Source organism: Montipora capricornis, chromosome 1 (assembly GCF_036669925.1).
Source record: "Montipora capricornis isolate CH-2021 chromosome 1, ASM3666992v2, whole genome shotgun sequence".
Lineage (NCBI taxonomy): Eukaryota > Metazoa > Cnidaria > Anthozoa > Scleractinia > Acroporidae > Montipora > Montipora capricornis.
The window spans coordinates 7765891-7780890 of record NC_090883.1 but is presented as its reverse complement, the minus strand read 5'-3'; the positions used below and the strand labels follow the sequence as shown (position 1 = coordinate 7780890).

Here is a 15000-nt window from a genome sequence, read left to right as displayed (position 1 = left end):
ACTGGTAGAATCTTTTCGCAACCTCCACTTATTTCATTCAAACGCGACAAAAACGTAGGCAACTTTTTAGTTAGAAGCGCGCTCAAAACTAACGAGCAACCCGGCACTTTCAAATGCGCGCGCTCACGATGCAAAACTTGTCTTTTTATTGTTAACATTAGCAAGATATCGGGACCTAAGCGATCTGTTAAGATCACCGATCGTTTCACATGTACCTCCGCAAATGTCATTTATTGCATAACCTGTACGTTATGCAATAAATTATACATTGGTGAGACAGGTAGACGACTAGGTGACGGATTCCGCGAACACCTTCGCGATGTTGAGAAGAATGACAAGGATGCATCTAAGCCAGTCGCTCACCATTTTAATCTGCCTAACCACTCCAAAAAACACATGGCTATCTGCGGCCTTTCCCTACATCTAGGTACGACGGAAAGCCGCAAGAATATTAATCTGGAACAAAAATTCATCTTTCAAATCGGCACCCTTAATCCTCACGGTATTAACGAACGCTTTTCATTTAACTAATATATTCCTATTTTTCACGTGGCCATGTTACCACCAATAGTGTAGCTTCTACTCTACTAAAAAAACTACACGTAACCCATAATCCCTCGATTCGCTCTGACGAAGGGCTAACGCTCGAAACGACAGCTTTTAGAATCTCTGTACGGTGGCCAATTTACATTATCAACTCCGTTGATAAAACCAAATTTTTGTATACTACTTCCCCACTGACGCAGCACTACAGTTTCTTTAGAAACTACTCCTTCATTCAAAAGTCGCTACGTCAGGCGCGGCCGCCATGTTGGGGGATAACAAAGCTTTTAAAATGCCTGCCTCCGGGGGCGTTCCCGACGTAAACATTCAGTATTCGGATTATTTTGCGGGTCTGGAGGGGCCAGCGAAGTCGAGGTACCAGGAAAAAATAACTTTTTGTGGCTTCGACCCATATGCGTTGAGAAAAAGTGATTTCTCCGAAAACATAGAGCTGCTGCCGAATGTTCAATATCCAGATATTGTGAACTACTTGGTATTGCAAACCTCGTGGGCTACAAAAACTCAAATGAAAGCCTACAAATCGATGGACGCGTACAATTTCTTTGTGTCTGGATGGGTGAATACTCTTTGCATACGATCTGTTGATGCCGATAAAGTTGTTGATCATTTCTGATCGAGAGAAGCAAACATATTAGAGCAAAACAAAGGACTCATTTTTTTTTATCAACTTCAGATAATGCTCTTGTTTTAACAGTTGATCTTGACACGAGATATCACTTAAGCTTACAGTGCTCACATTTTTGGCGAGTGATATTGCATTTTTCAAGGGATATTATTTTTTTTCATTTAAAATTAAGAGTTATTGTCTACCCTCAACAGGTGAATCACTCACAGAGAGCCCGGGACACCCCACTTAGAACATGGTTTCTGGCAGAAAAATGTGGAACTGTTATTGCTGCCCATTGTGATTGCATGGCAGGATTATGTGAAGGGTGTTACCATGTGGGGGCAGTGCTTTTTGCCGTGGAGGCAGGTGTTAGAATTAGAGATGCTACCACATGCACACAGGAAAAGAACAAATGGCTTCTTCCAAGTCATGTTAGAGAAATCCCCTACTTACCTGTCAGTGAGATAGATTTTACATCTGCTAAAAAGAATCATGAATTGATGGTGGAGAAACAGGTTACTCCTATGGCTACTAGATCAAACCCTGGGATCCAAACTACCAGGACACCTGCTCCAACCTCAGAAGAGCAGAAAAGTTTTTTTACAAGTATTTCTGGCTCTACAGTGAAACCAGCAGTCTTGTCCCTTGTCACACCATTTAATGAGCAGTATACTTGTAAAGAAATTGATAATGTACCGAAGCCCTTGCCCAATAGCTTATTTAAAGAAGAGTGTATTCAGTTGGATTACATAGAATTCCTGCAGCAGTGTAAACAAATATCGCTTGAGGTTACACGTGATGAGTGTCAAGCAATAGAAACTTCAACAAGAAAGCAGTCGCAGAATAAAGTTTGGTACCAACAACGGGCAGGTCGTATTACAGCTTCCAATCTGAAGTCTGTTTGCAAAACAAATACAGCTAAGCCTGCTAAGAGTCTTGTGAAATCCATATGCTACCCTGAAGCCCATAAGTTTTCAACTGCGGCCACAAGGTGGGGGTGTGAACGTGAGGGCATGGCTCGCAAAGCTTATCAGATAGAAATCAATCAATTCCACGAGTCTTTAACAATTTCTAACAGTGGTCTCAATATTGATCCAAGGTGGCCATACGTAGGAGCTTCTCCTGATGGGATTGTTTACTGCAAATGCTGTGGGAGGGGTGTATGTGAAATAAAATGTCCATATGCATATAGGAATTCCACAATTGCTGAGGCTGCTGGCAAGAAAAACTTTTGTTTAAAGAAAGACGAGTTTGGTAAAATTTATCTTGACAAAAGTCATGCCTACTACTACCAAGTTCAGGCCCAGACATTTATCTGTGGGGTCGCATATTGTGATTTTGTACTGGGGACAACAAGAGATCTCTTCGTGCAACGAATTCTTGCTGACCAAGAGTTTTGGGAAAATGCACTCTCTGCTTCCTCTGAGTTCTTCACGGCAAGTGCATTTTACCTGAAATTGTAGGGAAGTACTATACACGCCCAGGGTGTGAAGCTCAAGCCATTCCATCTTCATCAACATCATCTGGTGATGAAGACGAGGAAGGGCCATGGTGCTATTGTGAACAAGATTTGGAGGGCAGTACATTAATTAGCTGTGACAATGATTAAATAAAATGGTACCATATGTCATGTTTGAAGTTGAAAGAAGAGCCTGAGGGAGACTGGATCTGTCGAACGTGTTATAGACAAACGTACTTGACTGGGCAATCATAATTAAAATGTTAAGTTTATTCAATTGTACCACCAACACAAAAAACATTACTTTGGGCAAATTTGTGCGCATGATCAATCGCCACGCGTCGTCATTATTTTTTAAATTTACAACAGCGTGACAATTTTTAACTGTCTAAATTCCCATGAGTATTTCCTCCGTATGTCGGTTACAGAAACTAGTTTGCCAGAATTGAGAAACCTATTAATTTTTTCTGTAAAAACTGAAATGGCAATTTAAAAATTTAAACTATCTTGAGTTTTGAAGGAAATGATTCCTTGGTTGTCGTGTGTTTGCCAGAGTTGTTCAAAAATATCCCTACTGTTTGTTTTGGTTTTGTGGTTTTGCGGTTACTAGTCACGCGTGACTGACTCCCGAATACGTTTGAATTTTTAACGCATGCTCAACACGAAATGTCGAGCCGGCTGGCAGAGTCTACTTTCCTCTTCCCGACTTATCTAGGAAGATCTAAAGAGACTCTGCTCGCAGAGTATGGTGCACCTTAAGGCTGTGTTTTAACAATTTGTCAACGTAAGAATTACTGAAGACATTGAAGAACAAATTATGGCTTGCCTTAACTACATCTTAAAGGCCTGGAATCAAATTGGTTTTAAGTGCACCTCAATCAAATGGCACAATTGACTCTGATAAATTGGTGAGTGCACAGCACACTCGAGCTATTTTGTCAATAGGAGCCAGAGACTCACCTGGTTTTGTCTTCACCAGCTCTGTGGGTAATATGCTTTGCAGGATTACATACTTTCTGTGAACTAGACCGATTACAGGTTCTACGTGGATCCTTACATTTGCAATTTTTCTTGTTTCTTCCACTTCCTGTGCATACAATTGCTTTTTACTCTTAGTGAAGGCTGGTATATAAAGTTTTGCCTGGTAAAATCCAACACTATGTGCAATGTCAAAACCTCTATCTGCTAAAACAATGTTCCCTGGTAGCAGCTTCCTTAGCACACCACTGTTTTCAGTAAGGTGTTTGTCACTTACCCTTCCCCCCCCCCCATGCCTTAGATATAAAGGATATGAGTCCTTGAGGGGTGATTCCAATAAGAAATTTTACTGTGTTGTGGTGTTTGTAATTTGACCACGTCATTGCTCGAGCAATCAAGCTTGATGGCCTCAAAGCGAGCAATTATTACAGCTACTTTATTTCCAAAGTTCTGTTTGAAGACTAATGGCATTTTGTTTATTAGCTCTTCTCTCTGTGGCCACAGTATAAGAAATTGTAAGCGTGTACTCATGATATCAATCCACTTGTCAAATATCCTGCTTACAGCTGAAACAGAAATCCCAAATCAGTATGCTAAGTCTTGAAACGGGCAGTTCAGCTTAATCTTCATTAATGTGATAATAAACTCTAAAAATGGAGGGAGAACATTTGTAGATGTATGCTTGATATGTTTAGCAACTAAATTAAAGACATGAGTTCACAAAACAAAATTGGCAATACCAGTATAAAACTTGGTTTTGTCATCGTTTTCATGAAATGCCCGTTCAGAAATCTGAACATTTAATAGTTGCAACTTCAACTGGTGAAGCTCTAATGTACAGTTTTGCATAAATTGTGCCTCTTTTCCATGTCCTCCATTGTGAGGGTTGTCTGGCTTTACATGTGGTAACTGTGGCATGACAGCCTTTCTCATTGTCTGTGTCAGGAAAGGGATCTGTGTAATTGGACACATTGTTGAGTTTTATAAAATTGCTTTAAACTACTGACATTTCTCAGCTCTCTTTAAAGTTTGCAAAGATTGTATAATTTTTGAGGGGAGCCGCTCCCCTCAAAGATTCACATATAAAACTTAATGATTAAGTTTTATATGTGTATCTTTTGTGTTCATATTTGTCTTCATAATTAAGTACGGTTTCCAGTCTAAAATAATTTATTTTTCATATGAAAAAGGCTATAATTGTTATCTTTTTATCTCAGTAAAAAATCAATATATTGTAACAAAAAAGTTTGTAATGAATGATATTTATTTGTGTACCATGCGGTTGTTCGGTGGTTTCTTCCTCCGGTTCTTCATTAAGCTCAACCGCATGGCTCTTCAATATAGTGTGTTTGCGCCGCCACTTCTGCCCTTTTTTTCTTTTAATGCCGCGTTCCTTAGCTCTTGCATTGCGATCAGAAGCAATTTTCGAATTCTTTATTTTGTCATGTCCCATGTTTTGCGTTGGAGCCCGGTCTGGGTTTGTTTTATCGTAAAGTACTGACGGGGAACCTAACAAGGAGCGTAAGAAAAAAAAAATTATTACCGGCAAATGTTTGATTCCCAACGGGCAAATTGCAAATATCTTTCTAGTTTTAGTTCATTGTCTTACCTGAGATGAGAGGATTGCTGCAAACCCGACTATAATCAGCCTTTGCATCATCAAGATCGGCTCGATTAATGTTCGCCAGCCATTGCCTTCGCCGCTCTTCACTTAATTTTTTCGTATCCTCTCCCTGATGCAACAATATAGAAGGAAATCGAAAAAACTGAAATTTTCCCTTTTCTCTTTTTGAATTGTGGCTACAATCAAACACAGCACAAAGATGTGGCATATTAATAAGGGAAACCGACTGTGAAACGATACAGGCTTCTGCAAAGCGCGTGCGTGGTTATCCCCCAACATGGCCGACTTCCCGTTTTTTAATTTATGCCGACGCAGCCCTGTGTGGCATTTGTTCCCGCTGGGGGTAGACTATGATTTTTTGGCGCGTTGCAGGCCGTGATAATTTCCACTGAACCAATCAGAGCAGGTGATGAAATTCAAGATTTGGGTCACGCAATTCCTCGATAGGCACACAACCTTAGTCAAGGATAAACAGATTGCTAAACAGCTGAACTTTTCTCTGATTTTCTTGTTCTTCACGACTCTAACGAGCGCTAAATAATATGTATGTGGAGGGAATATCATTGGGCTATATGGAAATGGAAATGTTATCAAGATTGAGGACTTTTGCTTGTGTAGGGAGATCAAATTGTGGAGAGATGTTCTGCTCCGGAGGTGACGAGTGTGCAGCCTTCGCTTCGCTTAAGAGTGTATAAACGAGTAGTGATTTCACTATATCAGCGATAGCTAATGAATCGACACAAAACAAAAGTGGACAACATATTTGAGGTGGGGAAAGTTTATTGCGAGAGAAAGACGTTCAGTTTTTCAACTTAACTTAATTTTTAACTCTTTTTACTACATAATAGTTATGCATTGCAAAATCGAGTTATGAGCTTGGGGCGCCTGTGGTTGTGGTGACCCTATTCGAAGGAAAAGTGGAATGGTGGAATGATAGAACAGAATGGCGGAATTGCGGAATACACGGAATATTCTAAAACACGGAAAATATTGAATATTTTGAAACGCGGAATATACGGAGTATTCTAAAACGCGGAAAATATTGAATATTTTGAAACGCGGAATATACGGAGTATTCTAAAACGCGGAATGGGAGGAAAGTATTTAAAAAAAGGATATAAAAAATACACTCTTTGTCCGTGACTAGTCTGGGTACCATAACAAAACTTCGGATGATAGTTGTACATTTCCTCGCTACAAAAGATATAAAACTGTGTTACAGAGAAGAGTTCACCCCCAGGCGATGTTTCCCCGCTTCCGTTTTTGAGCCTCTCGGACTGTCCCGAAACATTGCAGGCGCACTTTCCCACACTCAGAAAAGAAAAAATTGAGAAAGACGTTGGTAAGTCTCTCAATTATCTTAAAAACATAATGTTACAAACATTTCTTTTAGTATTTTGTTTCGCGTGCCTGTCGTTAGAGCGCGAACGTTCGTTTTAGTAATGAGCTAAATTTTAATAGTACGGCGGCTTTGCTAGAGAACTATTCCATTTTTGATGCAAACACCAAACTTGATAGGAATATGTACATTTCTAGGCTGGCCATTTCCTGATATATTGCCAAGTTAAATTTGCTAAATGATCTTGCAAAAGCTACTGACTTAGTAAATTACCCTGAAAAAGAAACGACATGTCGTACATTATGCTTTTAAGATAATTGAGACACTTACCAACGTCTTTCTCCAAAGACAAAGTGCGCCTGCGATGTTTCGGCACAGTCCGAGAGGCTAAAAAACGGAAGCGGGGAAACATATCGCCCGGGGGTGAACTCTTCTCTGTAACACATTTTTATATCTCTTGTAGCGAGGAATGTGCAATTATCATACGAAGTTTTGTTATGGTACCTAGACTACTCACGGACAAAAAGAGTATATTTCATATTCTTTTTTTAAATACTTTCCTCTCATCCCGCGTTTTAGACTAATCCGTATATTCCGCGTTTTAGAATATTCCGTATATTCCGCGTTTTAGAATATTTCATATATTCCGCTTTTCAAAATATTCAATATTTTCCGTGATTTAGACTAATCGGTGTATTCCTTATTTTAGAATATTCCGTGTATTCCGCAATTCCTCCATTCCGTTCCATCATTTCACCATTCCGCCCAATAGCGTCACCCCCAAGTCGTGACGTAACATGGTTATCAAAATTGATAACAATCCTGGACTGCCTACGGCTGCACGAAACGTGGCCCGCGCTGACGACTTTCAAATTGCAGTGCCGTTAGGCCTTGAACAAATTCTTAAGACCAATCGTAGTGATTGGTGGACCAGGATCACTAACCTAAACTTTCTGGACGGAACATGACTTGTCAACTACTAAACGTAAAGTAACAAAGACTAAACCAACCGAAGTAAGCAAGGGATTAACAACACTAATTAATGAACCTGGTAAAACAAAGCCCTAAAGCTAATAACGTCAACGCGGGATTAACAGATCAGTACGGTACCGGTATATAGAGATGGTACTACAGGGTTGTTTCCCAACAGTAGGGCTGCAGCGATACACCGGTGGACCGCGATATTTTTTGTCACGATACGAATATCGATATTTGAATGGGATATCGCTGTATCGCAAAACAATAAAATATTCCTCATCAAAAATCAGAAATTACTTTACCAACATTCAGAAATTACTGTTTGAATCAGTTTAATGACTTCTCACCCTAGTACAAGCCTTTTTCTAGCCACAGGGCTTCGTCCTTGCTTAGTATCGCTTCGCATGCTTTCGATCAAGATGGCGGCATGAACGCATGCGTAGTTACAATAAGTTGTCAGCTGACACAGTCTTACGCGCCCACAGCAAAAACACGCGGTTCGTTCATCAAAATGTCCTTCTCTGTTGAGTTACAACCGGCACCGTCCTCGTTTAAATCAAAGGTGTGGAAAGACCCAAGGGGTAAGGAACGTTGTAAAAGAAATCGTTATTTGTAGCCATTGTTTCTCGGAACTACGATACACTGGCTCTATTGACAATTTGACATTTAATTGAGAACAAGTGAAATGTAGTTATTAGTTGAAGGTTGACTCTTCTCATTTTCCAGTTTTGGTTCCAATTATATTATTGTGTTATTTTTTACCATTTGTTAATTGTTTATTTGTTATCGGTGGAAATTAAAGATTCCAACACAGTTTAGTAAGATTACGTCACTTGTCAGTTGTATGTAATGATGTATCGTATCGTGTATCGTATCGTGGCACTTGTATCGAGATATGTATCGTATCCTAAGAAAATGTATCGTTGCAGCCCTACCCAACAGTACAACAACAGTTGAGCAACGTTTAACGTTACAGCCTTACTAACATACACTTAAGACTAGGAGTACAGCGGTTGCACGACAAGACGTACTAGAAGCACTTGTCAACGTACACAGTCCTTTTAGCTTCTCTAGTCAATTAACCCAGATGGATTAATTCCAAATAAGAAATATATCCTAGTGTGTCCAGATATGAATTAATTTGCTTACTAGAACAGTATATACGCACGAAAGTTTCCGCGAGAGATGTTGGAACGCCTTTGTAAGTAAGGTTAGTTGTGTTTTCTAGTACGTGCATTTTGCCTGGCAACAGTGTGGCCCCTTTGTTGAAGTGGTCATGTCCGTTTCTTAAGATAACAGGGAGCTTAAGCATGCGCGTGTTTGAGACCGGACGGCAACCGGAAGTGAGCTGTTTTCCTTTTTAACTTGGTCTTCACACAACCACATTTACATTGCCAAGTATCTTTCCTCCATTAGATATGGTTAGTATAAAAATCTGGGAGACACCACTGTCCTAGCGCGCGAAATGTTCTCTTCCGGTTGCCGTCCGCGTCTCAAAAACGCGCGTGCTTAAGCTGCCTATTGTTTCATAACTTAACACAAGATCAAATCCTTTCTGAATTATCAATCGCACACTAATAAATAAAAAGATAATTTCGTACTACTAGAGATCACAAACATGCTTTACTCTAAAAAGCTCTCTGCCTTGAAGCACCATTCGTTACGCACAATTAACTTTAGCTACAGAAGCATTTGTTACGCTCAACTAATTTTAATCATACGACAAATAAATCATTATCACACATTGCTTTGCCACGCCACAAAAGTACTTCAACGCATCGTTACCGTGATCAAACGCAATTTTTAACTCCCACTTACGAAAAAAACGAAATGTACCTTATTTTAAAAACTGGTGGTAAAAGAAAGCAGCCAGTAGGCTATGAGCAAAAGAGTAGCTGACTTTGCAAAGTAGGCTAGTTATGTGTTAATATGCAAGGGAAATGAGTCACATAACCCCCTTGCATACTAATACATATCCCTTGCATGTTAATTAGCTGTTAGCCATGCTCTTCCCTTAAACAATCAAAGCCACACCCAGCTTTTCAGATGACGGGGTTATGAGATATCTTCCCCTGTGAAAAAACAAAGGAATTCGAGCCAAAGTAAAAATAAACTTAGTTAAGAAACATCCAAGCAAGAAACATGAAAATGACAGAAGTTAATTGTTCAATGAAAACTCTTCTCTCCCAATCGCTGATGCGATAAAGCAGATTACCCTTTAACAACCCATTTAGAACATTTGCTTCCAGTTAAGATGAAGAGATCGATTTTGTGGTAACTTCAGTACAAGTTCGCCCGCGAGCTTCTTTGGAAATCAACTAAAAGCGCTATATTGTATTCAAGTATTTTGCTGTCGAAAAAGCTACATCAGCTTCAGAACTTTTAGAAGCTTTCAGTCGAATATGTGTATTAACCTGATTAAGACGTCTTCGGTTCTCCTTACATGCTAATTTCTATTACAACTGCATTAATGAAGACCCCTTCGAACGATAAAAGCAAATATGTACAACAAATGTCATGCACCCATGGCGGCAAGAAGACACGAGAAACAAAGCCTTCCTACGCAACAACTAAACTGTCAATTTCGGGCTGCACAAATTAGAAAATTATATTGTATATAAGCGATGGTAAAGTTTATTCTCATTAAATTCCCTGATGAGTGGGCGACCACGAAACAGGCTTGTAGGAATGAACTTGTAGTTTTATTCGTTTTTTTTCTTCAATATATACTTCGCTCTACTTCTATATGTATTGAGCACTGTTTTGCGAAAATCAAAAATATATAATTATGATTACCAGCGGATAAATTGAAGACTTCATCTACCATAAAAGTGCTCAATGGTAAAACCAGAGCATTGTTCCCTATTTCAAATTTGCTTATCTTTGAGAGTAACCGTCATTGTTGTCACTTGCCTGATGATTGCTTCGTGTGAACCATGAAACTCCGAGTAGCAAATTAACGAATTACTCCGACTCCAGAAGTCTATACATATTATATATATATATATATATATACATATCTAAATGGCGGCCATTTTGGAAAAAGGCGTATATTACTGAAAGCTTGAGTCTACTTGTTTGTCTGGGCTATAATCTTTTAGTAGAGTGATTTCAAATTGATCAACTTTGCAAATAAATGTAAGCAAATTGGACCGCTACCGTCGACACCTTGCACTCATGTGTCTGGCTCCAAATGCAGTTTCACGTGATTTATATGTAAATACTACAACTTGTACCTAATACGAGTAAACAAAACCATTAAAAATGGGGAGTCACCGTGCTCGTTTCTTCCCAACACGACAACAAATGGACAGCAAAGGGGCAATTTCGGCTTTAAAATGATCATTTTCCGCGAAAGAACTGGCGCAAGTTTCAAAACAACAACTTCTTAAAGGAGAAGAATTATCATAACCGTCCTTGTCTCTCTTCAGATGGCCGGCGAGAAAGACCGCCATCTTCGAAGTCGCAATGTCATGCGCAGTATGAGATGCGCGGTGCAAAACAAGGGAATCACCTTAAAAGTTGCTATTGCTCGTGCACACGTCAGAAAACGCTCGCCGTACTTAATGATCTACAGCATAAAAGACTACAAAATTGAGAAAAATTTAATTTTGTTACCTACATGACACAATTATGCTTCTCAAGAGTCATTTATAAGCAGAGCTGCGCCCGATAATCCTGAGATCTGGTATTATTTGTTCAGTTCAGTTAGTGAGACAATTGTGTACGTGTGGAGAGGTTTATCACCCACGCGGACTGACTTGTTGATTCACTTCTAGACAGCAAGTACTTTGCTGTTTCCCTCGTGTTTATCAAGTAAACCTAAAATGACCGATCCCTGTTGGGTGACTGCGATTCCTCGGGTAGAACAGAGCGATTCTGTAGGGAGATCTCTGATGTTACGCACTAATGTTCCATCGTTGATGTCGTAGACAACAATACTTACAACACTAGTTTTCGCACCTCGAGAGTCGATCACATTTGGCACAGCTAAAACTACCTGATCGCTTACTGGGCAACTACCGATGGAATACCTGACTCGTGGCAACGATTGCTTGAATTCCTTTAACTTAAAGCTATCCAAATGCTCTCCATCGCGCGAAAAAGTGTGAATTGACAGGAAGCTCTCCCCATCTATGTCGAGCACCACCACACGGCCATCACCAATAGCACAAATATCCTGCCCACATTTGATATGTCCATCTCCAAAGGTGCGATTAAAGTCTCCGCTAGATTTATATGAGTCCACTGTATTTGCGTAAGGTTCGACAAGGCTTTCTGTCAATACAAGCACATCATTGTCACCGTTCACTGTCATCTTTAAAACTTGTTTTGATTCTTTTTTCAAAAGAAAGCCACCACTCCTTCTTTTATCCTGACCAAACACACAAATTTTGTAGGAATATTTCTCCCATTCCGCTTGTGTTTCTACAAGTACATACACGTTCTCGTTATGATCGGTAGCTACATCAGCAATACTTTCGTTTGCGTCATTGACATCAAACGCGAGAGGAAGACAGTTCTGAAACATAGTGTCGAACACTTTTACGTTGCAATCCCATTCGTCCCCTACAAAAATAAAATCCTTTAAATTTGCAGCGACGCCCTGAGGAACTTTAACCAGGTAGTCTTCTTCTTTTGTTTGGCCAAGAGACCGCGGTGTCATGGAGATCTGCTGCTGTTTTTGTCCATGCAGAATTTGGGCCACTTTAGAGTCATGCAACGGATGCACTTTCTCCTTTCCGGTGTCGATCAAAGGAAGCGTCAGGAGCTCCCCACGTTTACCAACTGCAAGAGCGACATCATAAACTGCACGATATATTAGGCAAACAGACGAAATAATCTCCTTGCCTTCGGGTGATAATGGACGATAAAATTTTGGGTGAAGCCCAATTTTAAAACTTTCTTGCACATCTTTTAGGGAAGCGAGGTCTTCAAGGCATTGCAAACACCCCACTAACGCTCCTTCTGGATGGTCTAAGTCTTTTAATATTGTGGCTCCTAGACGAATTACCATTGCTTGAATGCGATGGGATGTTAATAGATTCTCGGTATTAAAGGCGTCTATTGCTTTGAAGCGGGCTTGTTCAAAGTTCCCCTTTGATTTCAAAAGCCACTTATCTTCCTTGTCGAAGGTCCTAGCTTGGAAATCTTGAAAGAGCTTTACACACATTTCTCCTTGTTTGCCACATAATGCCACTGCTCCGCATCCGTCTCCCTTGTCGTTTCCTGGAATGGGTTCTTTTTCGAACAACTGGTAAAGGTGAGTTAACCCTTCCTTGAAAAGTGTGATGCTTGACAACAAATCCTTCTTCGCAAGTGCATCTAACTGCGCCTTCACGTAGTCGAGTTCACCTTGTCTCAGAGTAATGGCTTCTTCAGCGTCTTTCTTCGTAATTAGTGCAATTGCTGTCTTAAAGAGCCGCGAAGATGAAGCCATCTCTGCTGGTAAGTATGACTGATAAACAAAAATTTAACACATGAGTGCAAACAAAGACTTAACAAGGTAAACCGGCCTTAAATGTGGCCCTAGCATTTTCAAGGGAGTTGTTTAGTTTCCCTAAGCATCAATGGATCCCTACTTGTTCATTTATTTAAAAAGAAATTTAAAAAAGAACGGATTTCACAGTAACATAAGCGGCAAAGAGGCCTAAAAGAACCTATTCATCTTAAATCAGGCCTCCTAATGCAATGGTTTACTTAATTTGTGTACAGTGCGCTGTTCACCAGTAGCATTTTTTAAATGGGGTGCACAACACTCCAAGTAGTATTAGTCAGTATCAAAAATACCATAATACTCTTCGTTTGTCCCTCCAAAAATTTGCATTGTTTTTATTTTCTCTTGGGACTTACAATGGTCCCAAACTGGAAACAATGTTTATGCAAAATTTTGGACGGACAAACAAAGAGCATTATGAAATTTTTGATTCTGGCTAAAGCCTGGTTTAGGGTGCGTTCGATTGACCCTATTCTGGAAAAGAATACGCCAGTGGAGTAATTTAAAACGGCATGTCTGGTGTTTCGAAGCAACAAGGATAAATATTTTTATACATTTTAGGCGGTGTTTGACAATTTTAATGTGAATCTTCGTAAAAACGAAGGATTTCTAACCTCTATTCCATGTATTCCTATTCCGGAATACGGTCAATCGAACGCACCCTTACACTGCGACATAAGCATAAGCATAATCATAAAGCTGTGTAAACCGGGTGCAACATAACTGATAAGCATAGGACCGAGGATTCAGCTGTTTTTGATGCAAACAGACATTAGAGTTGGTAGTGCCTATGATGGCGTTTAAAGGTACTGTTTTGTACGAGAAACATGTTGAAGTGGTTCACAATTATCCCATGCCTTTACGACAAACCGTCAGATAAAGTATCCTGAAACAAAATTCTCGGTCAGCGATAGTTTAAGTTCCCGTACCAAATTATGAACGTGTCCTTGTTCTCAGTTTCCTCTTTTGGGAAATATCCCCTACCCAACAGGGCCTCTTTCTGTTTTCTCGTTCTCTGTCTTGTCGCCGTCGTCTTCTTCTACATAGCAGCAAATACAAGTTGGAAAAGGGGCTCGTCCCATTCTCTAGCGAGTTTTTTCCTGGAGCTAATTGGGCTTGCGTATGTCACTTCTCTTATTCAACAAGTGTGAACTTCGTTATGCTTCTGATTATGTTTATGCTTATGTCGCAGTGTAAACCAGTCTTAATAGGAGTTGGCGGTACGACAGCCTCCAGCTTTTTCAGCAATAATTGTTGCAAATATAAGTACCACAACATTGGTGTTGCGTAATAAAGTGTTGTATAGTGTCAATCCTTCGAATAACAAGATCTCTTGAAAGTGTTACAACTGGTTTGAGCCACCCTAAGTTCGAATATTACACAAAACGGTTCGAACACGATCAATCCACAAAGACAGAAAAATCTCGCAAAACCCTTTTCCAGCCAAAAATGTTATTGAAACAAACAACATATTTGCTATTAGAGGGAAGACAATGGCTTCCCATTTATTGCAGGCGTGCAAGCAAGCAACGCACTCCGTGTAAAAAACACACGCAAATAAATAATTTCCCACCAGTGTTCAGGATCAAACCCTTTACTGAAGAACCCTTTCCTTGAAAAACGAAGCAAAAAATGAACAACAAGCTTTCTCTCAAATATTTCTTGACTAACAAAAATTAGTAAAATATTAGAAATACAGATCACTTTTATACGAAAGATGCAATTGTTGTCAAGTCTATTATTCGTCGATTTTAAGATGCCAGATATTCAATTTTTACCGCTTGCTTTGTTTATCGAATTGACGTTCCATTCTTGAGCTCCATAAGGTTATATTTTGTTTAAAGATCCAATAAAACACCATACATCATGCATCGGCTTCACCATTGCATATTCTACTGTGTCTACACCTTTCTAGTACTCCCTGAAACCTTCTCAACATACGCGAAGAAGGTTC

The 15000-nt window shown here is 39.8% G+C and overlaps 1 protein-coding gene and 2 pseudogenes across 7 annotated transcripts in view; 1 reads left to right on the top strand and 2 right to left on the bottom strand.

Moving 5' to 3' along the window:
* Positions 1-835: 835 nt before the first annotated feature.
* On the top strand, positions 836-2885 carry LOC138056098 (uncharacterized; annotated as a pseudogene).
* A 619-nt stretch (positions 2886-3504) lies between these two features.
* LOC138056089 (uncharacterized) lies at positions 3505-4580 on the bottom strand (annotated as a pseudogene).
* Positions 4581-10232: 5652 nt separating this feature from the next.
* Positions 10233-15000, bottom strand: part of LOC138047289 (uncharacterized) — a 27876-nt gene continuing 23108 nt past the window's right edge. For all 7 annotated transcript variants that reach the window (XM_068894113.1, XM_068894268.1, XM_068894188.1 and 4 more), the window contains one exon: positions 10233-13007. In XM_068894113.1, coding sequence (XP_068750214.1) covers positions 11325-13007 — 1683 coding nt within the window. In that variant the 3' untranslated portion in view covers positions 10233-11324. The remainder of the gene's footprint in view (positions 13008-15000) is intronic.